This window comes from Thermoascus crustaceus (genome assembly GCF_041956765.1).
Source record: "Thermoascus crustaceus strain CBS 181.67 unplaced genomic scaffold VTN00scaffold_2, whole genome shotgun sequence".
Taxonomy (NCBI): Eukaryota; Fungi; Ascomycota; class Eurotiomycetes; order Eurotiales; family Thermoascaceae; genus Thermoascus; species Thermoascus crustaceus.
Genome location: NW_027192528.1, coordinates 3855320 through 3880890, shown reverse-complemented (window position 1 = coordinate 3880890; position 25571 = coordinate 3855320). Strand labels below are relative to the sequence as shown.

The 25571-nt window shown below is 49.3% G+C and overlaps 5 protein-coding genes across 5 annotated transcripts; 4 read left to right on the top strand and 1 right to left on the bottom strand.

Moving 5' to 3' along the window:
- Positions 1 to 1811: 1811 nt before the first annotated feature.
- Positions 1812 to 3476, top strand: VTN00DRAFT_4905 (uncharacterized protein; the record flags this gene model as incomplete). The annotated part of the gene is made up of 1 exon (XM_069431379.1): positions 1812 to 3476. The coding sequence occupies one exon, from the start codon at positions 1812 to 1814 to the stop codon at positions 3474 to 3476; it is 1665 nt and encodes a 554-aa protein (XP_069290420.1).
- Positions 3477 to 11097: 7621 nt separating this feature from the next.
- VTN00DRAFT_4904 (uncharacterized protein) lies at positions 11098 to 13770 on the top strand (the record flags this gene model as incomplete). Its single annotated transcript, XM_069431378.1, has 2 exons — positions 11098 to 11264; positions 13740 to 13770. 2 exons carry the CDS (start codon positions 11098 to 11100, stop codon positions 13768 to 13770), a joined length of 198 nt encoding a protein of 65 aa, XP_069290419.1.
- A 1914-nt stretch (positions 13771 to 15684) lies between these two features.
- VTN00DRAFT_4903 (uncharacterized protein) lies at positions 15685 to 17538 on the top strand (the record flags this gene model as incomplete). The annotated part of the gene is made up of 2 exons (XM_069431377.1): positions 15685 to 15784; positions 15842 to 17538. The coding sequence occupies 2 exons, from the start codon at positions 15685 to 15687 to the stop codon at positions 17536 to 17538; spliced, it is 1797 nt and encodes a 598-aa protein (XP_069290418.1).
- A 27-nt stretch (positions 17539 to 17565) lies between these two features.
- On the bottom strand, positions 17566 to 18154 carry VTN00DRAFT_4902 (uncharacterized protein; the record flags this gene model as incomplete). Its single annotated transcript, XM_069431376.1, has 2 exons — positions 17566 to 17707; positions 17988 to 18154. The coding sequence occupies 2 exons, from the start codon at positions 18152 to 18154 to the stop codon at positions 17566 to 17568; spliced, it is 309 nt and encodes a 102-aa protein (XP_069290417.1).
- A 5225-nt stretch (positions 18155 to 23379) lies between these two features.
- On the top strand, positions 23380 to 24349 carry VTN00DRAFT_4901 (uncharacterized protein; the record flags this gene model as incomplete). The annotated part of the gene is made up of 3 exons (XM_069431375.1): positions 23380 to 23421; positions 23485 to 23775; positions 24275 to 24349. 3 exons carry the CDS (start codon positions 23380 to 23382, stop codon positions 24347 to 24349), a joined length of 408 nt encoding a protein of 135 aa, XP_069290416.1.
- Between the last annotated feature and the right edge of the window lie 1222 nt (positions 24350 to 25571).

Here is a 25571-nt window from a genome sequence, read left to right as displayed (position 1 = left end):
CCAGCAATTTAAATTCTCCATGATCTTTTTGGGTTCAGCATCTAGTGATATTAGGAAAATAAAGCCAAGATAGAGCTCAATTCCCGTAAATTCATCTAGTGCCCCCCCCCCCCCAACAGAGCCAACGAAGTACGGTGGAGAATTGCCACCGGAGAAGACAACGAAACGTTTTTATATGACACTACCCACAAAAACTCCAACAACATCCGACATGGTGTGGTGGCTAACATTGGCCGTCTCTCTCACGGCAGCCGGGGCTTGGATTCCCCCCATCAGAGTAGCAATCAACGCATACTTGCGATAAGCTTTTTTGAACTTCTCTGTCCCAGACCTCCTAGGCTTGAATTTTTACTTTTTACGTGAAGACGATTACTTATAAAGCAAAAGCGCAGGGATACAGTTATGACCTTCTATCTAAAGGATTAATATTCCTGACACAATTTTTTCCTTCCATCTAAATGAAACTAAACAAAAAGAGGGGCACCAGACAGTATTTCCTTTTACCTACAAACCACTTGGTATATTTCCCTGTGGGTAGGGACAGGAAGTATGGGAGACAGTGCCTTGTACAGATCAATACGGGAATGATCCCTCTGTATTTCCTACAGTACAATGCTCCTATGAGGCAACTGCGATTGCATAAGGGGGAGGAAGGGCACATATGATACTTCAGATGTGATCAACATGCCAGGTCAAGCATCTCGTACTTCTCTGGGTCATTGACTTTGCAAAAGCCTGTGTCGTTCAAGGTATTTTAAGGCTATCGCGATGGCGTAGCGCATGAGATCGGGAGATGTCAGGGCGCGTTCGCGAAATGTACGAGTTCAGTCGTATCATATCGTATCATACATTCTTACTGTCTCACATTCTACAATTCCATTTGTGACCCAGACCCAGAGGCTAGTAAATTAGGTATAGAGATCAATGTTTTAGCACAACAATCTAAATTCTTGGCTCCAACTTCCAAGAAGAGGTTATCGCAGTATAGCGATTAGTTGGTCGAGTACCTGTTAACCTCCATTCGAGCTCGATTTTTGAGGCATGATTCTCTCAAGCTTACTGTGTTTATCACTCGCAGTGAGAGAGATTTCTTTCTTCCCCTGCACCTTTAGTCTGATGCAGCAAGCGGGAAATTGGTCTGAATAAAATCACATACACTAATATCCTGACAGGATAATGACCAAAATTCATCAGCTGAGGCTTCGTTTATTGATAGAGTATCGAGGCCCGCCAGGCAGATAGAGGTTCTATTGCGCAGCAGAGGCTTAGAGGTTCCACTAAAGCTGTTTCACCTTCTTCCTCCTGCTGGGTTCGCTCTTTATGATCGTTCCTGCACGGGAGATGGACCACATCGTAGTTGTGACTAGGCTATCTGTCCCTGGGTTTCGTTGCAGGATCAGCGGTTTTGTTTCCCAAGGTTTGCGTCTTCTAGGGAGCATACGTATGCTCTTTCGGCTATAATCCGTCTTTAACCCTAAGTCTGCAAGGCTGGGTTGGCTCAAGTGGAGTACTTCGGAGTCGGACCGAGAGATTCAATGATACCTGCCGCGCCACCCGTCACCACGCAAGCTACCACGACAAGTTCTCAGTTCTTGTGGGTAACTGTTAACGACGAACAACTAGGTAAATATGGAACTACGTGGAGAATCAAGTGATACTAACGATGCGATTACGTTGAATAGAGACATTCCGTCATCGGAATATCCACATCTTCGTCTGCATCGATCCATTCTCCTAGACATGCCCTGTATAAGATGTGCCAACGGCCCCGATGGTCGATCAGATAATCTGATAGTGCCAATTGTGCTACCATGAAGGTCCATCACGTTTTTGCCGGTCTTGCAGCCGGTTCGGTCGTGTCTGTGAACGCTTTGCCTCATGCAACTGCTGACTACCCGGTGATCAAGACCACCTCTGGCTATGTCAGAGGCTCTGGATCTGAGTATCGCGATGGAGTCACCGTATACAAAGGCATCCCCTTTGCCGCGCCTCCAACGGGCTCCAACCGCTGGAAGGCCCCGTCCGCACCCCAGTCGTGGTCAGGAGTGCTGAACACGACCTCCTTCGGCCCCCAGTGCGCGCAGTCCTACTCGTCTGCCGGCATCTTTTCCACCGGCAAGAACGTGACGAGCGAGGACTGTCTGTACCTGAATGTCTGGACTCCCACCTACGACGACACGGCCGATCTCGCGTCGAAGAAGCTGCCGGTTTACGTCTGGATCTATGGCGGTCGCTTCGAGGGTGGATCCGGAGACGTCAAGACGTACGACGGCTCAGGCCTGGCCGTCAAGGACATTATCGTTGTCACGATCAACTATCGCCTGGGCGCCTTCGGTTTTCTTGCTCACCCTGACCTCTCTGCGGAATCCGGGCATAACAGCTCTGGAAACTACGGCATTCTGGATCAGCAGTTCGCTCTGAAATGGGTCCGGGATAACATCGCTAACTTTGGCGGAAATCCTGACCAGGTCACTGTTGGTGGTCAGTCCGCAGGCTCGGCCAGCGCGCTTGATATGATGTATAGCCCACTGTCGAAGGGTCTCATCAACGGTGTCATCTCTGAGAGCGGAGCACGAGGACCTCATGACCCGATCACTGGCAGCGTGGCAACCAGTTATCGCACCAAGGCTGCGGCGGAGGCTTACGGGGTAAAGTTCCTGAAGAAGCTGAATGTCTCATCGATCGAGGAATTGCGCAACAACGTATCGACGGAGACTCTCATCGATTACGGAAACGGGAGCGACACGATCTTCGAAGGCACCGTGTTCGAGAATGTCACAGCCGCCTTCATGGAACCGCCCATCTGGCGGCCAGTGGTCGACGGCTACGTTCTGCCATACGGCTACGGCGAATCCCTACGCCTCGACGACCACGCTGATGTGCCCATCCTTACTGGCGGAAACAAAGACGAGTCGGGCGCTGCTCCAAACACGGACATCACGGCATCAACCTACACAGCCACCTATCCTGCCATGTTCGGGAACCTCTCCAACCAGTTCCTTCAGCTCTACCCGGCCAACAACGACAGCCAGGCCAGCGAGAGCAGCAACGAGCTCTTTCGCGATATCAGCCGCGTCGGCCTCTGGCGCTGGGCGGTGGACTGGGTCGCTGGAGGCGCGAAGAGCAAGGTGTACACGTACTATTGGACCCGTGCACCGGCAGAGAACCGCGATCAGGGTGCCTATCACGGCTCCGAGCTGTGGTATGCTTTCAACAATATCCCCTACTCTGACTATTCCAACGTCACCTGGTCCACTGAGGACTACGAGATCGAACGGAAGATGTCCAGCTATTGGGCCAATTTCATCAAGACGGGGGATCCGAACGGCGACGGTCTGCCCTACTTTCCACCCACGACCAGCTCTAGCAGGCAGATTATGTGGCTTGGGAACTCATGGGGTGCCGGTCCTCTCTCGGAGTCTTCTGCACGGGTCAGCTTCATTGAGAGATGGTTTGCTACTCAGAAAGAGTGGTAGTTGCATCGTAGCATGGTTGAGAAGTTAGCACTCTAATTCTTCATAATAATATTATAGGTTGAATCAATCTTTTCCTTTGTTGTATATTTATTTCATTGCTGACTTAATAAGAAAATACTGCTCCCAGACGATGGGCTGAATTTCACAACTGGGATTGATATCCAAGTCTGCTCAGAAGACGGGATCACTCAAGTGTACATGCAACTTAGTGTGTAATTCCAAATCCAAATTAAAACACAGCTTGTGAGAAACGGACGCCCCAGGGTAACGGTTTCCAGCGTGTCCATGCGTTCCTGGAGATGAAATGCACCGTGCTATCATCTGGTATACACTCTTTTTTCCGCAATTGGAAATCGGTCCTTTCTCTCTAGAACAGAGAGATTGCTTTGAGTGCAAGACCATTATTTGGGACCAGAGAGCCGGGTCTGCACGGCTCCAGTGGGGTAATATCAACTTGAAACAATGGACCGTCGTAGGCTTGTATCTGTTCAGATACAGGATATGGAGTTCTCCGTACACAACCAGGGTCGGAAAAGACACCTCCGAGGCCGTCATATTCTGACATATCAGGTAAAAACCTAGAAATGAGAAACTTTAGGCAGTGGTAGCCTGCAGTCCCATTCTTGATCACGAAATCAGAAAATGAGTCCGTTGGTATCACCTCTTAGTACCCGGTACCTAGTGCTAGTGTTAGCGTTGAGCTTGTGTTATGGAATGCACTGCATTGCGGACTCCTTACTTTTGCTTTGGCCCGAGTCGCGAGACTTCCTATCCCATAGATATGGTAAAATTTTTGGACGGATGCATCGACTATTTTGTTAACGGGTTAGAGTGCAGTATTGAGTAGTTCCTAGCATTCTTCTCTCCGGTCTGAATGGCCGTAAAGTGCAACCCCAAGACAAAAGTGATATTGACACAAGACCGGATATACAGAGTATACAAAATTATACTCCATAATATTCTTAGTGAGAAAATCTCTGATCACTATGGAACAAAATTAGCAAGCAGACTCTTTTGGTTTCCACAAAGTGTGGGACGATGTTTAGGTAGACTTCCAGGGGCTTGTAACGGTGCCCAAAGCGATATAATGATGGATTTCATTATGGGCCACAATACGGTACTGCTCTTGTTCGATATCCATCGTTACATTACAGCTTGCTAGTCGTATGATAGGAAAGAGGGATTAAAAAGATAATAATCGGCAAAGAAACGTTACATAATATCTGTTCCCGATCGATTAAATTTGGGTGTTCGGCTCCCGTCCCAAATAGCGGCGCGGCCCGAGGTTTGGGCTAAGGGGATATTCTCGTACACATGAGTTTAGAGTCACATGTACGCCCCCTGGGCCCTAAAAGTGCCCGTAGGCCGCTGCTCTAGTCGTTAGTATGTCCCATCAACCAAACGGGTGGAAGTTCAGCCCCTGTTCCGCGGCCTCGCATCGAAATACTGAGTACTTTATCGTCCGCCCTCTACTGCGTATACGCAGTTTGGTAGGTAGAAGAGCTAGTGTAGGTATTTCTCGTAGGGGGCAGTTTGAGACCTGCTCTCCGCACTCAGTACGGGGCTTTCGTCCGATCATAGACGCCAGACGAACTGCTGCTAACCGTGAGGGAGGCGATTATTAGGCCGCAACTTGTGAGACCCGATGCCTGCATGGCGGTACCGACAAGGCAATGACAGCAGGCATAGGTGACCTGGCTTCCGGTAACGAGATCTTCGAGGCCACCTTTGTACAGGGGTTGGAGTCATAAAGATAATAATTGTTGCGATCTAATATTTGGCGCAAATTTGTCATGACTGTGCCACTCTATTTTCGGAAGCTGATACCTTTTTGATACTCTTGACTTGTCATGAAGCCTGCCCTGCCCGATAGCCTTGGCCAGTACGAGCAGAAAATTGTAGGTAAACAAAAATTTTTTGGGCCCCTGAAGCTTTCAGTGCCTATCTCAACTCCATAGTTCAATAGGAAAATTGTGTTCCTAGAGTTCTTCACTCCATGACTCATATCTCACAATTATACTCCAGCAATCTGCGGGTAGGTCAGACGCGAAGGACAATAGTGCTGCGAATATGCCACAACTCGGGGATAAATGTATTTGGAAATCGGTAACACGTGGTTCGTACACAGTTTTACCCGTGGCAGCCCGCTAAATCCTGCGATAAATTTCAATTATTATTGACTTGGAATGCTGGTACAGCATATTATCGAGTCTCAGAGATGGCTTCAAGACGGGCTAGGCAGCAACCCCCCACCCGAGGCTGTTTGTATAGTTAGCGGAGAGAGCGATCAATAAGTAGTAATATTTAGCCCTATTACAAGGACTGTGCTAGACCAATCGCTCACTGTGACTGCTTTGTATGAGCTTGGTTCAGCTTGTAGAAATATGCCTCACTCGAACAACCAATGTCTAGTGTCAAGTCAAGGATCTGTTATTTCACAATCTGATATTGTTGTCTTATCGCAAAGCTGTGCAAAATCTGCCTGTTCAGATGACCACGGGTTGCGCAATCCTTTGTTAGGGGACGAACGGTGAAGGCTAGCATTGGCCTAGACTAACGGCAACGGCGGCTAAGCTCGTGCCTGAGAAGAGGGTAGAAATAGCGGAAACGGCTAGGCAGGCCGGCGACTCGACGTCCCCTGATGCAACTGTTGCAGTCACGCGGTTGACAGAACGTGCATCTTTCATCCTCTCACAATTTATCACCACGTTCTTGGCGCCTGCTTCCCGATCTCGCTGCATGAGAGTCTCACCACATGATTGGGATTGCGACCAGTCACGCGAGCACGAGGATGGCAGTTAAATTCTCAGATATTGTAAAAAGAACTGAGAGGTTCAGAAGGCGCTCGTGATGCTGAAGATCCTGTGTGCATATCCGTGCCATCACGACATCATATCTTCCTTCGATACCGCCATTTCTGAGGTCGACGTCTGTTGACATCCCACGACGTTATCGGTAAACTACACCTGAATACGAGCTTCCTCATGTATTGAACGTAAATTGAGAGTGTCAGGTTGGGCTTTCGGCAAGAAATGTCATGAAATAGTTTCAGCTGAAACGTTGTGTGTTTTTGTAGGTCTTGTATTTCCCCAGGTTCTCCGTGTCACTAAATATTCCATACTCCATGCGGTGATCTCATTTCCAGCGGTATCAGGTACCCCAGTTGCCATACTGATGGAGCCTTGCAACGGGGACAGCATCGAATGCCGTTCATTTGGAAAGGGAGGTTATTCTCTTTCATGTAGGACCATGTATTTCATTCTTCGCCTTAATAGCGGTTTTGACGTAAACGCTCTGATACCTGATAACTCCTGATAAGCTCTGGCCAGATAACTGTTGATCTCTTACCACACACCGTTCTGAGCATATCCTCGCGGTACCGATGAATCACCGCACCGGTTGCGTAGGCTGGCTGAGGAAAGGTAGAGACTCGAAATACTTGTTCAACATTTCTGATACTGCTTGGCCTTAATGTTCTTTCCCTCTGGTTTAATAGATAGAATGAATATCGCTCTTCGATTAGCAGTCCAGCCGTTAGACGGACGGATATGGTGGGAGCGGGTCGAGATTCTCAGCCTTAGGTGGGGGTCCAAGGCCGCAAGGCGCTGCCTTGTGGGCTTATGGGGCCCGAGATGTCTCCACAATGGCACGGTCTCTACCTAACCGCAGCCCGTCAGTGCCTCGGCCTTTGACCAGTTAAGCAGTCAAATGCTTCTCTTCTAAGATTCTACAAACCCTGCGGTGTTGGTATCACGGAGTAGCAGTCTCTGGATCATACAATTGTATCCGAAACAGTAGAACTGGCACTTTGCGCTAAGTATATCATTATGGTAACACGCTGGCTGCATTACAAGTAGGAGTCCTTCATGGGTAGTTCTGCTATACAACAATGAAAAGCACATCGAGGTACTGTCAAGAGCCACCTTCCCACCGCAGCTCCTACATCTGCGCTCCCATCCTCAGTTAAGCAAGCAAGGTCCTCAGCATCCTCAAATGAGAATGCTTTTTAATCTAACATGAAGCATATCTAAAGAACCAGACAGAGACATCAATGCTGTCTCGAGAGTATCCATATTCTGCAACAAGGCACACAGATTACTATTAACTATTTGCAGCGTAGGCTCATTACAATAAATTACAAATATCCGGCGGACTTCGATAGAATCTGTTGAGTTGAATGTGACTCGGTGGTCTAGGGAAAAACGGTAGAGTAGGTGGCAGTAGGGAACATTGGAAATGTTATGATCCTGTACGAATTCTCCTGTCCGTCTTCATGCTAGTTATATCAGTAATCAGATGCTAGCACCTAGTGGCATATGAGATATATACGCATATATACCGCTTCTTTGATTACTGGGGGACAATCGAAAATAAAAATATACAGGCACATTCGGTCCACGATGCCGGGATTTTCTTATATTCCTCTTGCGGTAGCTCTTGAGCCTTGTCGAGATCCTACCAGCTAGTAATGACACATTTATTTCCATCTTGACGGTTCCTGAGATTATCTCGGTCGTACCAGCCGCTTGATCTCTTTGGTCCAAGATCGCTCTGCTTGTCTCCAGATGACGATATCGGGGACGGACGTGATTCACTGAACGAGCCTATAAATTTATATATCTTGAACAAGCCCTTTAGGCTTCTAATTTGAGTCATGGTGTATAATATTATGAATTAGATTTTTTGGCCATTCAAGAATCACATTCAGTACGTTGTCCGTTTCGTCTTCTTCCCTATTTATCTTCTGATTGATGACTTTGCAAATCTTATCTTGACAATCTCTAATACTGTGTCTTTGGGTAGGTCTGAAGGTGCAGTAATAGTGAAAAATGGTTCAATTCACCGCGAATCGGATCCTCTTCGGATCTGTCGATTTAGGCTGGCGACTGTTTTTTCATTCCTCTTCATTGCTGCGGCAGTTGCACCGTGTAGCTTTCGCTTAGGAGGCATCGAGAACTATATACAGTGTACATGCATAATCACAGTATACGCAGTACTGAGAGTTTTTTATTGACAATAATAGCAGCGAGTCCTTCCAAAGATAGTGATCATAAGGTGCAAGAATAACACTCGGAATGATGGTTGGTGGTGGCTTATACGCAGTATGTTTAGCAAGGGTAGTAAGTTGAAGTTGATCTACCAAAGTGGGCGAACCAAAACAATGTTGCGGAGTGCACTTGAAGACTCGGGAATTGTTTGTGTGTGAATAGCACGGTTAAGATAGTTAATTTGGGGGCCGAAAATCATTCAATCCCAACTCAGAGGTAGTTAGAGCTATTGGAGACATTCTAAGTCTTTTATCAAGATCTGAAGTCACCGGAGCGAAAGGAAAGAAGCCTGTCGTAACGGCAAGTCCGAGACAGTGTCAGAAAGATTCCAGGTTATTTGAAATACCCATAGTCTCCTAAGGCATGCATGTAAATTAAAAAGGGGAAGCGTACCGCCGGATCAACGACACCGGCACACTGGTTCGGGGAATCGGATTCCCCTGAGCTTTGTTTGGCATGTCAAATACTACCTACGTAGTCCCGATAACCAGGATACCTCTATCATGCAGTGGAGATTGACATACATAGCCGGAGAGAATGAGGTATGTAGGTACGGGATTATTCTCCGTATCCCCCCGGGCCATATACATGTACATACAGAGATCGTATGTTAGATTAGATAGGTAGTTAGTAGCAGTTGTATAGAACCAGACCGCATTACTACTGTGTACTGTACATAGTACCTAGACAGTGGTGGGTCTCGTTGCCGTGTTGCTGGAGGATGAAGTTGGATCCATACACGGGGCTGTCAACAGCGTGGCCGACCTAAATTAGCATGCAGATAGGCGTTTGACAGCTCTCATGAATCCACTTGTAAAGCGGTACAGATGCGAATCCTACTTATAGTGCGAACTGTAGGAATACGCTTGTATCTATCTTCCCTCTCTATCAGGTACCTTATGCAGGGGTAAAAAAGGACCTGTTCGGCGCTTGCAAATCCTGCGACACGCCGTGTGATTAAGCTCACGGTTAAAGCTCCCCTTGGGAGGGGACGGACCCCGATATGTCAAGGTGTACGTACGGAGTACTCCGTGCAAGGGTCTTCGCACCATAATCAAATCAACGGGAAGGGAGAGGGGGTCAAGAACTTCGCGATTTGATAACTGAAATGGTCAAAAATCTACAGGGGATTTGTGGAACATGTCAGATTGTTCAATTTGTCAAAAAGTCATCCATGTCTTGGTGAAGTTCCCGTCCTGCCGGGACGATCTTCCGCCTTCCGTGCTGCCACCGACCCCTTGCCTGGAGCCGATGCATCGATCTACTACTATCTATGCCTCCCAGCAGCATGTTATACTCCGTAGATCGCTTGAATTTTAATTGCCGTGGCATCTGGAGGTCCGTGTAACAATTGCTGCACATGCTCTTGCCTAATCGAGACGAGATTGAACTTCCCAGAACCTGATTCTTGGGTGGTGGCTGGACGCCCTGCGAAATGAAGAATGTGACAGCTCATACGGATAACGCACGGGATTCTATTCCGTACATAAGGAAAATGAGATCCCCGATCCGATGCAGTGCTCGCGAAGTTCTGGACCCGATCTACATATGCTTGTCGCTCAATCTGTCAGTCGGTCTTTTTTTCAGTTGTTGGCTGGATAATCGATCTTCAGCCTGTGCTACTCCGTAAAGAAAGAATGGAATCCGATACAATGATGATCTCCCGCGTTCCCGATTTTGGCTTCGCGGCAGTGAAGAAGCATGATGAAATGTGGCATTTTTATAAGATAACTGTCAGACATCATTGCGGAACCGGCCGAGGCTGGAGAAGACATAACGCTTATGCGTTCCTCAGGCACCACTGTTTCCAAAATAGACTCAACGCACATATAGCACCAATTCAACGCTTCGCTATCTCTTGCTTCTGAATTGGTCGCTGGCAGAGCGAGCCGCATGAGTGGTCAGTAAACCCAGGTCGATGGTACCTGTCTCTTCGTATTCGTCATCAAGCTCAAAGTTACCAACCCTACCGCAACTAAAGCCTAACTGAAGCTTTGAAGATTGGCAGATCAAAAAAGAGGCTTGTAATAAATCTGACCAGCTCCTTTTCCCCCTGGTATTATCCGTAGGTGACGGAACGAACATCGTCTTGGTATTATCATCTCATTCAGTCCATGGTACTGATGTTGTGAACCTCGTATAAAAAGTAGAGATAGTTGTCGACTATTATCTCATCACTCCTTGTCACTTGACTCCGAGATCATGTGTCTGAAGCACCAACTACCAAGTATCATGATACCCCTCAGCAATGGTTACTTCGTGCGGCCGCGGGGAGTAGTTCCCCTTAGATAATCGTCTGTCACCATTCCGGTATGAACCAGGGATCCCTTATTACTCCTGCGTCATCTTGTCTCGCCTCGTGAGGGGAAAGGAGCTGGAATAGGAGAAAGGGAGACATGGATGCGGTTAGGGTTCCCCGCATTCTGTCACCTTGGAACCTAGGGTAGGTCATGCGAGTCAGCTGGAGTCATCGGGGGATTTGTATTTGCCCTTCTTCATTTCTTGACGTCCGTGGAACTGTCAATGGGTTGGCATCTGTTTTGGTTTGGTTACCTCTTTTGTGGTGTTCCACCATGCCGTCATGGGCGCCAGTACGCTCGACTGGGGAGAACCGGAGCGCTGGGGGCCGGGCAGGTCAGGTGCTCCCAAGGGCCAAAGGTCCAGGCCCCTTTGCCACATGCGGAGCGGTGGCGCGTTCCTGGAGCGACTATCGAACCCCGCAGTGGCAGCGCCGGCCTGAGTAAGTGGGGCAGATTGTTCCCGTGACCAGACTCCTCCATAATATCATCGCCCTTTGACCCGGATTTGATACCGACGGGAAATCCCGGCTATGTCCGTAAGGAGTATATACAGCTCTCAGAAGACAAATTCGAAGGTTATGAAAGTTTGTTGTTGTATAGAAATGTAGTGTGCGTTCCCTAGAATGTTTCGCAGTTGATGATTAGAGAATCCTAGGCAAAGTCTCTTAACCAGCTTGTATATTTTTTTCGGAGCGGGGGCTAGGTATGATGTTTGTCATGTAGATCAGAACATCATGTGCACGAGCTTCAAGACTTTGTTATTTCAGAGGTACTCAGTGGCGTGCACGTTCACCGGATGACAAAAAAAATCTGGAAGGTTCCAGACGTGGTTATTTCACTCTTCAGTTGATATGCACCTCTCAAGGAATGGGCCTTCCCTTCCTTTTGACCGGCGCTTATACTGAGAGAACGGAATGAATGGAATGGCCTTCTGTGAATCTGTATGGGCAAAATGTCCCAGACTGGGCATTCTGCAGACAAGTGTCAGTCTTGCCAGAATGCCGTCTTTCCACTCCGTTACTGTACATCTTGGGGCAGATGTAAAGAGTTCCCCAATGGATTGTATCCGGCGGTTAATTCTCTCCTTAGCTTTACTCTTTTATATCTCTACTTCAGTTCAAACTGATAGTACTGTAAAGTCATCTGTGGGTTGACCTCATGGCCATATAGTAACGATCTGTTTAAGTAGATAAAACAGTGGTGGTTATGTTTATTTCCGTGAAAGAATGCAGTCATTGCGAATGGCTTCATCAGTATACACAATATTTGAGAATAGCCTATTCAACAGCCGCTGCCTGTTTAGTTCGAGGAGTGAGGCAATTGTCGAAAAAAAGTGCCCTCACGGATCTGGGATGGTCATCCCGGAACACTTTATTACTGCTCCGGTTTCAGTCTCGAAGTCGAGGTTGGCGTGCTCTCCATCTCCCCCGTACGGAGTAGATGGTTGCCATGCGCTAACCGTATGATAGCGCTGACAGGCGAAAAAAAAGAGATGCTGACGAAATGTGGAATCAATGTCAATAGTTCTTCGTCATGTAATAGGACATCCACGGTCGAATAGGCAAACCTAATTTATGACGGCTATTCTATTATTTTCCTTCTTATCCTCGTGATGAAGCCAAACTGCTAAAAGGCGCCAGACCGGGCCGTTTAGCCGATGCAGAGAGGGGCGATTAAGCACCTTTCATCACAGCCGCGTGGATGCACGGTTCATGAGAAGCCCGTGCAGCAGTAGAAGTAAAGGGGGTAGAATTCAAAGCCACCTCGAACGGCGCCTCATTTCAGATTCTTTGGCTTGAACTCTACTGCATCCTGTGAGGTCGTCGCACGTTCGGGAGTATGCTTGAAGAGGAACGGTTCTCGCCTCGAACGTTCGCCGCTGGGAACCCTGTCGATATTGTCGAAGAGTCATGAATCGCCCCATACACCACCTTCATATCGTGAACTAAGATATTATCCTTTCGGAAGGTGGATGTGTTAACTCTATTCGTTGCACCATCAAGTGACGAGGATAGGCAGTCAACAATTCAGATACGGTGGAATGCGCCAAAGTCTGACAACTTGACAATAGTGAATGTCCCGTTATGGAAGCTTAAAAGGAACCATAGCCGTTAGCGCTTAGCTCCGAGGCTACGTGCCTGCAGTTCTTCACAGAAAATTGGCGTATGGAGTACTCGGTACCTCGAGGGAACATGAGAAAGTATGTCTTTTTTAGCTGAAGAAGCAGTGGTTGCCACTAGAGACTGAACATGTCCCTTTAGCTATTAATCGTGCAGCCACGGAGTAGTACTGCGTAAGCAGAATAAGTCTTCTCTTGAGGTAGCCCTATCTCGCGGTGAGTGCAATCACAATGCCCTTGGCCACGAGATGCCTTCTTACTACGTCTCAATTGCTCTGTAGGCGGTTATCCTCCATGAAGATATCATACATCTTCAAGGCATGCATGGTGCAAGGCGTGCGGTAGCATACTCTTGAGGAAAACCGCCTCAGTCCTCTCCAGGCTCTTCAGCATGGACGCATTGCCTACCTAATTTCTTTTGTCTCGCCTTCTAGCATTGTTCAGAGGATAGGGCGCGGATGAGCACATGATCATCGGGGCGTCCGACTCTGGCGTCATACCCCGTACAGGGATTATTGGTAAGCTATGCTGCTCTCAGTTCTTCCCAGTTGGGTGGGATCTAGATGTCGAGAGATCAACCAGTGGCCGGCTGAGGAGAGACAAGGCGCAGACGACGAGGCTTAGTTAGGCTTGTCACGGGGTTTTCCCGTGACAGGGTAAAATGAATCATGGAGAAGCGCAATCGCAGCTCGAGTTGCAGGTTGGCGTCGAGTGACGCACCCAACCACTGCCAGTTCAGACATTATTTCAAGAATGAAAATCATGGAGCACGGAGTGCTGTTCTGACACTCGCCAGAACGATCCTTGTGACCACAAAATTGAGCTGAGCTGTCACTGTGTCTGGCACGAGTGTTGGTTTCCGAACACGTCAGGGATGATCTGTCGGAAGAGTGGTGGCAGTCATGACATTCTCGCATCGACTCTTTGCTTCTGCCCTGGAAAAATTAGCCAATGAGTTTTGGATAAAAGCAGTTCCTATGGCATCTAAGTATGGAGTAGCGGCGCCTGGAGAAATATGGAGTACTTGTCAAAAAAGAGAAGGATCTCCAGATGGAGCTCTCGATGCGATCCCCGCAACAAGGCAGGACCCCTGATTTCCCCGTACATGCCACAGGCTACCCCATCCAGAACAGTAGATCATTACATCGTCCTACACTGCAAGCGGCTGAACGGCTGAACGGACGTTTCACATTCAGCCGGAGGAAGAATATTGAACAGGTCTACGAGACAAAGCCAGCCGTTCGGACGAGGATCATGGCGCTTGGAGGTCAGCCACATAAATCCGGGGGGCGTTGAGGCTCGTCTCAGGCCGAGGCACAGCACTCCCGGTCTAGCGGATTGACTGCGCCGAAATGAGATGCTGAATATTGGCTGCCGTCCATGGATAGAGCAAAACGGCTAATCCCAAGTGGTACTGGAGACATGACCATTTACCGGAAGGAGAGCTGGCAGTCACCCGTTGGTGCACTGTGCGCAAGCGCAAACAGCAGTGGGAGTAGTTGGAACCCGTGGATGATGGAGGTGATGACAGAGTTGTCTATGGCCTATGGAATGGAGATGAGGGAAGCATCCGATAAAGCCCCGTGCCTTGGCAGGTCAGAGAGCAAAGTTGACAAGACGCGGCAAGGCGAAAAAAGCAAGCAGAGGGCGCACGAGTGGAGGAGAGATCGGCCCCAAGATGTACCCCAGCCAGCGCGGCGTTACCGCGGCCGGCGCAGTGGCGGACGAACGCCGCGTAGCCAGATGTACTGTGTGATACGGGAACGGACCGGTAAAGATACCGCATGTCATGACGTGGTTTACAATACATACGTGACGCCGGGGGTACTTCGGGAGTGACGGTTTCCTTACCGCAATCCCCACCGGTGACCCCTTGTAGCGCCGTAGCGAGCAAGATCCTCCGGGCCTGTCGCCCTTCGCCCTCTGAGCACAAGCTGTCGAGAACCCGTCCCTCGGTACCTTTTAAGTCGGATCCCTAGCGCAGGCCACTCTTCTGCATCGCCCTCGCCTTGCCCCAGGTAACGATACCGCCCTTCCTCCCTTGTACCGTAACCCCCGTACCAACCGCCGCCCGTCAAAACCACACACCCCCCCGTTCTCCGTCTCTTCTTCGTCATATTTTCCCTAGTTCCTGTCGCTCTCCTCCACCTTTCTCTTCTCCCCCATATTCTGCTCCTCCATTCCTCTTATCCCACATACCGTCCTCTTTATACAACACTCTCCAGGTCTTCTCCCGTCCTCCTCACATTCCCCGCCGATCCTCCCACCCGGGCCACCGCTAATCGGCCGTATACTTTGATTGTGTGCGGGTGTGCGTGTCTGCATACTCGCAGAGGGAGACCTGGGATTGACGCCAAACTATCAACACGCTTCGAACCTGCAATCCTCGCGACCAATCCTTCTCGCGGGACCGCTCGTTGTCTATTCTCACTACAAGATTCCCTCCTCCAGCTACGAGGAGTTGCATCCTTCCAATCACGTCGACATCTAGTGTCGTGCGTGCAGAAGTACCGCAACACGGGTCCACCTTTGTCATTTCATACTCCAGTGCTACCTGCCAGCGCGCAGAGCTCCAGGAGGTCCAGGTCGAGACGACGGACACAGAAGAAAAAGTGACATCTCTTCACTTTCACGCGCCGTACAGTGACGCGAGGGGAAGGCGGCGGCCCCAAACCTATTCACCTACAGATACCATTGATCCTATAGCAACCACGAAGAGACGAAATTGTGGCGCGGTCAAAATGCCTTCGAAGCTGTCAACGCCCGTCCTTACGGTGGACGCGGCCAAGATGCACAAGGTCGACACTGCAAACGCGCAGAGCCTTCACGGCATGTGGATGGGTGAGTGGTGGCCCGTGGTCGGGCTCATATGGGGAATGCTAATCTTTTGTCGTACAGTGTTCTCAAAGTGCGCAGACTACATGGAGGAGGGCAGGCGACTTGAGAACCTGAGTTGGCGACTCTGGACCCGAGAAACCTTTTGCGTCGAACCCGAGAGCTCTTGCGATACTTCTGTTTTGCCACTGCTGCGCTCCGAGGCTGGAGAGGTCCCTGAGCTGTCCGCGAGTGTCGAATCCGCCGCATCTGACGAAGCAGAGAGAATAGAGACTCACATCAAGCGTGCTCCGAAATCTCTGGACTATAAGCCCGCTGTTGTTGCAGATGACGCCGTGATGAATATTGGCAGAGGAAAGGAGAAGCACATTACTTCTCTGGGATTGGAGCGGATGGTGCTCAACATCAAGGAGAAGAAGAACCTGGAGCCATTGTCCCGCCTCGTTGCTCCCGTTGGAGCTCCCGTGGTTGACGTGACGCCACGGCCATCGTCTCCTACTCCCGCGCCCGCGCCCGCACCGCCTCCTCAACAGACTCAGTCATATCCTTCTCCGTCTAAACAACAGCCGCAGCCGCAACAGCCCAAGCGACAACCACACCAGTCCTCCGAATCGTGCTCGACGACAGCTCCCGAGGGCAACGAGAGCGACGCTGCTCTTGCTGGTGCCTCGGATACCAGTGTCTCCTCACCAGGCATTATGCCTTCCAAATCCGGCCTGATCAAGTCACCCAGCATTGTCCGCGGTTTCTCGCCATCTCACGTCTCCTCGTCATATCGGTCTCATCCCAAGCTCGCTGCAGACCCTGGTCCGGTTAAGACGACGCCACAGCCAAAGCCCTCGCCTCTCAAGAAGAAAGGAGGTATGTTCACACTGGGCGGGTCGTCGGGTGACGACGAAAGCTCCTTCGAAGATCGCATGGCTGCACCCGGTCCCCATACCAGCTCCCTGACCGAGGAGTTGAGTAAGCCTGGTGCCAGCACCCCAGGTCCAAACAAGAAGGTGGCGTCCTTCAAAGACGAGGTGGAATCGCGAACGATCAAGCCCATGAAAGGTGATGACGAGGACGCAATTGAGACGGAGGATGAGATTTCGGAAAGTGCCATCGAAGATGACGAGGACTCTTCCGACTGGGAAGATTCAGTCACAGAGAGTGGACGTTCAAGTGTGGATGACAAGGAGCTTTTCCAGCGTGTGAACTCGCGGCCAAACCTTGTATCACGACGATCTCTCCTCACGATGATGATGCACCAGCCTGCGAGGATGAATCCAAATGGATCGCGGTCTAGCCCTGCTCTGCAACGCTCGCGACTTTCATCTCCCAATGGTCCATCAATCCCCGCATCGCCACCCGATGATGACGAGGAAAATCTTACAATGAAGGGACCCGACGTTCCACGCTCAAAGCCGATCATTGTGAGGCCAACTCCACAGCAACCCGTTGCTCATTCGCCGCGCACCACTCGGAGAAACATGCTCGCTACGGAGCTTACCGAATCTCTTAGAAGGCATCTGCTGTGGGAGCGCCAGCAGAAGAGTTCTACTGCCAATGCTGTCTTCAAGAGGCGGCATACGGCTCATGACATGGCCAATCTGCAGGAGTACCCAGGTCCAAAGGGTGCGCAGAAACAGGGCCAAGGTGTTGGTGTCGCGGGCGCAAATGCCGCGAACCAGGCAAAAGATAAGGACACATCGAAGAACAGCTCATGGAATAACTACAACGACTACGGGCCGTGGGAGTATCATGTGAAGGGATGGTAGAGAGACATCGCAACTTGGCGGTCCTCACTATGAGTCGCACATACAGAACCTCTCTTCGGACCATATCATGTATCTAACCCCTCCTGCGACATCCTTCCTGCTTCCGCACCGCTGTTGTCCTCTGATCTTCTCCGGGCCGACAGACCCCTCTTGACGCGTCTTTACCCGCCTGATCACGACACTTGCATATTGGCGAATCTATGGGGATGTTTATTTTTTTATCTTAGCTTATGTCTTTTTTTCGGGTCTTATTCGCATTGCATGGCGGTCTGTTTTCTATTGTTCTCGGACAGGGAACTTGCTTGGGCGTTTTTCATGTCTTCTCATTCTTGTACGGCTTTTTTTTCTTACTCTTTTCTACGGTCGGTGCGTCATGGCGATTACGGTGACAATGTCATGGTCCCCAGGGAATGGTGGTCATTTTTTGCTTAAATTTGTTCGCTGGTTACTGGGGTTGAGGCTTTATGACATTACACAGGGTTTCTAAGACCTTATCGTCATCGTGTTTACCGATTGCACGTTCTAACGGATGCAGAACGTATTCTTGCTGCTTTGATACCGGATACCACTTTGTTTTTGCCTGGACTGGTGTTACGTCCCAGAGGCAACATGACATGTATGCTACTCGATCTCATTAAAAGAATTTGCTGTTCAAAACAATCTCGTGTACTCATCTAAAGAGACAAGTAGAAGTAGTAACGTAGTGTTGGACGTATTGATCGCGACCGCCTTAGATAGGAATATGATATTATCGATTCCATGTGCGTGTGAAGTCGTTGCATTCTGATTCCGGACTCTGCCCATTCCACCAACAGACGGATTAGGAACAATGAACCAACCCCTTGACAAATCTCGTTCACCGACGCTGTCACTGGACAAAGAAGAGATGGGATGTATCGGAAAAAGAACAATTTCTTGTTTTCTCATTTCTACTATCGATGACTAGCATACTAGCATAAAATAATCCCAGTACTGATACCAGTTTCGGAGGCTTGTTTCTGAGAATCTAGACCAATCAATCAACTTCCCCTACCCGCCAACATTGTTTAGCTAACTAGGTAACCCTCCATGCTCGCATTAACATTCCATCCCCGGAATTGAATCGAAACTGCGCCGTTCTTTTTTAATAATATCTACGTATCCTCGATAGATACCGGACTTAATAATTCCAAATTATCGGGTGGTTTTTTATTTTCTATTTCCTTGATCGATGCTGTCGGACCCCGGTCAGATCGCATCATGCCGCTTCATCTTCCTGGATGGCCTCCGCATGTATACCTTCATTTCTGAAGTACTAGATATTCAATTCTCGACCGAGGAGCAGTCCCTGACTCCGGCTCTGGCGGCTGACGCCTATTTGTTCACTTTGTCATCTTTCATCTTTCACCTCTGGGTCCCTCTGACACACACACACACACACACACACACAACACAGTCGGTTGTTGTTGGCCGCTGCCGGTCGCATTATCGGAGATTGGCGGCGGTGGGTAATCTTTGCGTGTTCTAGGCTTTTACGGCCTGACTGACCAGGGTTTGGGGGGGGTGGCATGTGCCGTCGCATGCATACTAAATTTCTAGCCCTACAGCGAGAAAAAGGACCAAGGGCAAGGGCAAGGGCAAGGGCAAGGGACAGGGACAGGGACAAGGGATTAAAAAAAGCGACGCCATCTTTTTGCGGCGGAGATTCCCGTCGGGGCTGAGGTTGGTATCCCGGTAATGGGTATCTACCTACCTAATCCTTGTACGATGTACATGTACCTAATGTATGTACTGTACATATGATGAGGGGAAGGGGAAGGCGTGCTGTGCTGTACTGGGCTAGGGGGAGCGGAGGAGGTGAGATATCTGCATGTCGCATGATAATTCTGGTTCCAGCTGACCGTTTGACCTTCCCGATTTGTGCATAGGTAGATGGCTGGTTATTTGATGGATTTCCAGGGTTGATTATTATGATTATCTATTATTATTATCTCTCCTGTTCGTTTGAGACGCGCGTGGGGGGGCAATTGGTCGAGTTTCGTCGAGTCGAGTTGCCTAGGTACCTACTCTTACGGGTACTCTCTAATCCGCCCATCTATCTCCTACTAGATACGGTAGTTGTGGAATTTCTCTCCCGTTTGTGAACGGGTGGATGCGACGCTGCCTTGCTCTTTTTCATCACTTGTGGCAGCAAGAAAGTTCGAGCTCTTACCCTCAAAGGTGAACGGATGAAAGCGAATTGGCCACCTACCTATGGAGGAATCCCGTTTCCTGCTATTCGTTTGATCGGGTTTGAAGCCCGTGTCCGTCGGCACCGGTGGCGGGCTTATGTTGTTTTATCGCTGAAACCCAGTTGGTCGTTCCGATAACAGGTAAATGGCAATTGGCAGATGATAGGTATGGCGGTTTCCTTGGATAAGCTTCTATGTACATAGACATACTGTACGTCTTCCTTGGCCAGCGCATAGCCTAGACCGGGGAAGAGGTCTAGATCGCTCGATCGGGAATCACATGTCGGAATGACTCTTTCAACGTCAATCGGTCTCTAAGTAGGTATCTTGTCGATATTTCTTCTTTCCCAGTTGATTAACTTCAGAGTGACTTCGGGAAATATACTGTACTGCGTAACCAATCTGTGAGAGGGCTGACATAGAGTAACGGATGGCCGGTGCTGGCGCTTCCGTTATTACGCGGAGATCCGTCACAAATAGGTATAACTGCGTCGTACTGTACAAAGCTGTAGTTGGTTTACGTCAGGGAAGCGTTTGGATTGACAGGATGCCTTGATCCTTCTGGATCAATCCATAATGGATAGGATGAAAAAAGCCGGATCCCATGACCACGACCGTTTTACCCTGTTAGCAGCTGCTCGAATCGGCACTGCAGACCTTCATCTCTCTTTCTTCTTCTGAGATAGTGGAGATGGGACCTGCAGAATAAATCATGATCTCCATTCCAGTGTGGAAGTTAGGTCGTACAGAGCACGGTGCATTGTTCAGGCCTCCGACGGAGGTACCGGTACAGCTACTTTCTGCGGTGGTTCCATAAATGAAGCTTCGAGGCTTCGTGCAGATTTGCACGTCAGGGTACATGATACCCAGAGGAGCACATGCTACCTTGCATCGATCTGGATTCGTCAGAATTCAGCTTGTCCACCGCATCGATCTGGCCTACATTAGCAGAGACAGTGAGGCGATCCCCAACTTTGATCTGACAGACCTGTGTTCCTAATACATAGTTCCATCTGTATGTATCTCTTTCCTTATCGTCATTTATCCGTTGTTGCTGGCTGCGCTTCGAAAAGGCCGCACTGGTGTAACACTGTCAGACAATCTGGACCCGTGCGTATGGAACGGATCAGGTTTACCGGGGGCACCAATACTCCCCGGATTGTAGCACGCGCATACTACCATCCAGGAAGTTCTGAAGAGGCTCGAGGTGGCCAAGATCTCTGACAAGATAACGCGAGATGAGAGCATGTGGCTTCTCTACAAAGTACCTACTTACCCAGATAGTACTATCTATGTAGTACCACGTACCCTAGGAGTTGACGATGCAAGAAGAATCAGTTAGCAATGCGCCATTAATCCAATACTATCTGCTTCAGCTCAGGCTGAACTATCCGAGCTGAGTAAATTACCTTGTTGAGAAATTTCAAACGGACGTCTTCCACCCCAGGTTGTTGCTCTTCTTTCCCGACCTTCCAGACGCTTCCACCGCAGCGGCCTTGGGTTCCAGCCACGGCATGTACTCCGTATTGTACGACGTTGCACGCCAGCTGCTGCATGGACAAAGTCTCGAAGGTGTCATGTGAAAGGTGGATGGATCGGGATAAGACGAGGCCACACCGCAAGGTTAAGAACAGAAATTCCTCTGCCAGCAGAAAGGTAAGGCGTATAGTTGATCGACAGCTTGTCATCCTGACCGGGTCCAGGGTCTTTTGGAGATTTGTCATGCATGCCCTCTATTTTCGGCCTTTTTTTCGTTATTATTGCTCTTGTTATTACCATCTAAGTGCAGGCTGTTCCAATCATCTATGGATGATTTACTCATAGGATCATTTTCTGTGCAAGGACTCGATATGTTTCTATCGAATATGGGCCGAGCGTCGAGAAGCCAATAGGATAGATACTACACACTATTTAAATACACTCTTCTTCATTCCGTGATGTGAAACAGACTATGTAGATTCCCTTGAGGGATTTATCAATATATCGATCCTCTTGATTTTTCTCACTATATAGTGTGCATAGTTAACGTTTCACAATCGCCCAAGGGCTTTTGTCACAAGATACTAAGTCCTGGATAGATCTGCATAGAAATGCAGCCGAAAAAGCTCTGGACCCGAACTGACCATATCCAGGTATACGTCCTTTTCAAGGCTTCGACTTCTCGTCTCACTGTATACCTGCGGAGTATAGTAAGTACTCGATGGTAATGTCTCAGCTCAGACTCGATCTGCTATTGTTATGTATACCTAGGTACCTATACAGGATACAAGATAGCATCTGTAGATAGGACTAACTGGCTTGCGTCCAAGCCCAAGATCTGGACGCTAATAGGGCTGAGCTATCCCCTGTCCCGACCCTATGCCGGTGTGTCTATTTTCCGTAGCGCGAAGTTGGCGCGCTTATTTCTGAGAGGAGGAGAAAGCTTATCCCCTACATACTTCTTAGGCACATATTCCCTCGTGTTCAATTTTAGATACACTAGCTGGGTAGCTACTCGAGAGACGTCTGCACGGACGCCTTGCTGTGTGTGGATAGCTACATATATAGTGTCTCGACTTATGCAAAACACCTCATCTCGACCTCGTAAAGACCGTCTCCGGGTGTGATGGCTGTCAACTTATTAATAGCCAGTTGTTTGCTGCGGTGTGGGTGTCGCGAATATTTGAATGGAGGTGGGCAGTGGCACGGACGCCTAAGACTCGGCGGTAGGTGTGCGGTGGCTTGCAGTCTAGGCCTGGGCCTTGACGCTTGACGGTTGAAGATCGTATGTATAATTATGTAGGGTAGGTATATTTGCTTATTTTTTTTTTTCTTTCAAGATTAAGATCCGTGTCGCTCCGTCCCTCCATAAGGCTCTCTTCCCTTCCTTAGGCTTCGTACAGTATTATATTTCATCGATTATCATTATATAATCTCATGCTTTTCTGCCTTTTCCGCTCGCGGAGGCTTTTTGCTATCTGTTGTCTTTGCTGTGATGTCGATATCATACTACCTAAGCACGTAACTTCCTGAGGTCATTTGTTGAATGCTTTCGCTTTGACGTATACACTACATAAAGAGGGATGAGCGTCAGCTATACTATTAGTAGCTGAAACTGGAGAAACTCCGCCCTCCACCGCCCAGGTTATACTTCTGCAAGAGTCTCCCAGTTTGTACTAGCATCCGTGTTATCCTCATGCCTTTTTGCCTCGCAAGGCCGGCCAGTTAAGGTTACTTCCTTGCATTGGTGCAGTATAGCAGGACGTCCGTGTGACTTCACGTCTACATGTCTGTTCCTACCTAAGGCAGATACCTTAGGTATCTATGTTTGCAGCCTGTGAATGTGAACATGATGTTAAGAACAGACCACGTCTGACGAACCACGCACGGATCGGTTGCTGCTGTGTGTTGATGAGAAAGATCTTCAAGTTTCTGCGCTTCTTTTGTCTTGTCTCCTCTCTTGTCTCCCTTGACAACAGTGCATTGATCAATTTCCAGTCTCATACGGGAGTCGTGTATGCACCACGTATCGTATCGCGCTGAACAGGATGTACGCAGTACAGCCTTAAGAAACCCATTTTGGGTTATGGGGCGGGGAAGAGAATTAATCCTTTTTTTCTCTCTCTTTTCTCCACTTCCTTTTGTACTCTGTATGCGGGATGACATATCCAAACGGGTCCAGGCTGAGGCTCAGGTAGGCGTGTAAGCTACCCTAGGCAGACGCCTCAGCCACAGAATCTCGTCCTGTTGCCTCTAGAGGAGGTTCACCGCGTGGAAGTTCCCTGCTGTTTCCGACATTTGGGGCATCGTGGACCAGTCAACGCCCTCGAAGAGCTATTGTCTTCCGTTCCCGCCCGATGCAACGTGGGCTCGTGGGCCGGACAGCTGTGGCTGGAGAGTGTCATGCCCCGTGTCGAGTGATCGAGGTCCTTCCTCTCGGAGTACGGAGCTCCGCGTTCTCTTCAGCTCCACAATTTGCGGTCGACGGTCGACAGTGGGGAACGAGGGCAGAGCCTGGGGAAATTGTGACTGGACGATACACTCACCGGTATGGCCGTTCTACACCGTATTCCCGTGACGCTTCTCCAGCATGAAACGGCGGTATTGAGTAATTCAAAGCTAATTGCGGGGCTGATCACAGGATATGTGGATCCAGAGGGCCATGCTGTAAAGAGAGCACAGTGCGCTCAAAAATGCGGAGATGACAAAGCAAAGCGTTGATAAAAAAGAAAGCGGGCAGACGGAGGATTGGATTGGGAACCGAGGTTTCTACAACAAAGGACACAACGCACACCGTGCGGCCTCGAACACGATATTGGATTACCGGGACAACTCGCAATCGATGAGTTGTCAATTGGAATTTGAACCATACTCTACGTGATTTACATACCGGCACTTTCCGGAGCATTTTGGATGTGGAGTTGTTTGTTTTTCTCCAACTGAGAGTGAGGCTGATACGAAATTCTAAGGCTGTACAGTAGTGTGCAGAAACCGCAAAGCGTTAGAAAATCTGTGAATACATCCTCTAGGGATCAGGATAACCCTAGGGCATGAGAGAAGCCGAAGCACGGAACCAGTTCTACACGGCAGCCCGACGTCTGGCGGGCTTGGCCGCTTGCTAGCCTGTTGCCGCTTCTCGGGAAGATGCCGACTCGGAAATGAAATGAGAGGGACTCGGGATGGCAACCAGGAACGGGATCAAAAGTGATCCGTCAAACCTCTTGCCTCTCTTTACAAATCATGTGAAATGTGGATCTCCATTGATCTTTTTTCTAGAACGCCTCCAGCCTTAAGACGCGGTTTGGCTTTCCCAAATCTTACATAAAGCCGGCGGTTCGAGACACGGTGACCTATCCCGTGCCATTGGATAAGCCCATCTCGGGATGGAGCTTCGGCAAATCCCACTAGCTATCCCTCTTTGAGAGAAAATCTCGATCTACAGCGTCTGAACCCATTTTTTTGTGTGATCTGTGACTTGTCGCTTGTGAACAAAAGGCTGATTCGAAGTTGATAACTATTCCTGGTCGATTAGCTGCTTTAGCTGTCGAGATTTTCTCAAGCTAGTGTGGCTAGGCGCCTAAGTGGTCACAAGTCACAGGCACAGGCCAAGCTTGTGTGGCTGGCTGGCTGTTCCGCAGATCTGCCGGCGTGCTCTGGACGGCGGTCTTTTACAACAGACAACTCCGTACTCTCCGTACAGAGGTGCTCCGTGCAGCCACGCAGCAGCCACGGTGCCGAGTCGGGGAAGCGGTGTCTCCGGTAATTGAAGTCTTCGGGACCGCTAGAGATTGAATCTTGTTGGTTGATCGAAAAGAAATTGAGATTGCGGGTGTTCTGTTGCCTCCCCTTTTTTTCTCCTTTTGCCCCGCAGTCACGGAGACAACTCGGCAAAGTGAGGGGGTCAAGCAAGCGCCGCAGGGGCTACTCTGACGTCATCCCCGCTGCGTCGTGCTTCCAGGCACGCCAATGAGAAAAGAGAAAAGGCGATTACCCCACGTTACACGATCGACGAGACAGAGATCGTCTCATGGGCCTAGCCAAGGCTAATACACTTGCCGTACGCAGTAGTAGTATGCACGCCGCTGTATTCTCAAACGTCATTATTAAGCAAGTTATGCTCTTAGCCTTGAGGATGCCTTGTGTTTTGCTGACCGGTCTTCTTAGTCGGTAGACTTATGCAGAAGTACGCAGTAAGATGCAGTTAAAACTGCATTTGGGATAGTATAGCTGTACTGCGGTTGCAAGGGGTGATAATCAGAAATGACGGCCTGTATGGGTAAACTGATACGCAGGGCAAAATCTGTCAGGGTGAAACCGACACGTGATATCACCGTCGATCGCATC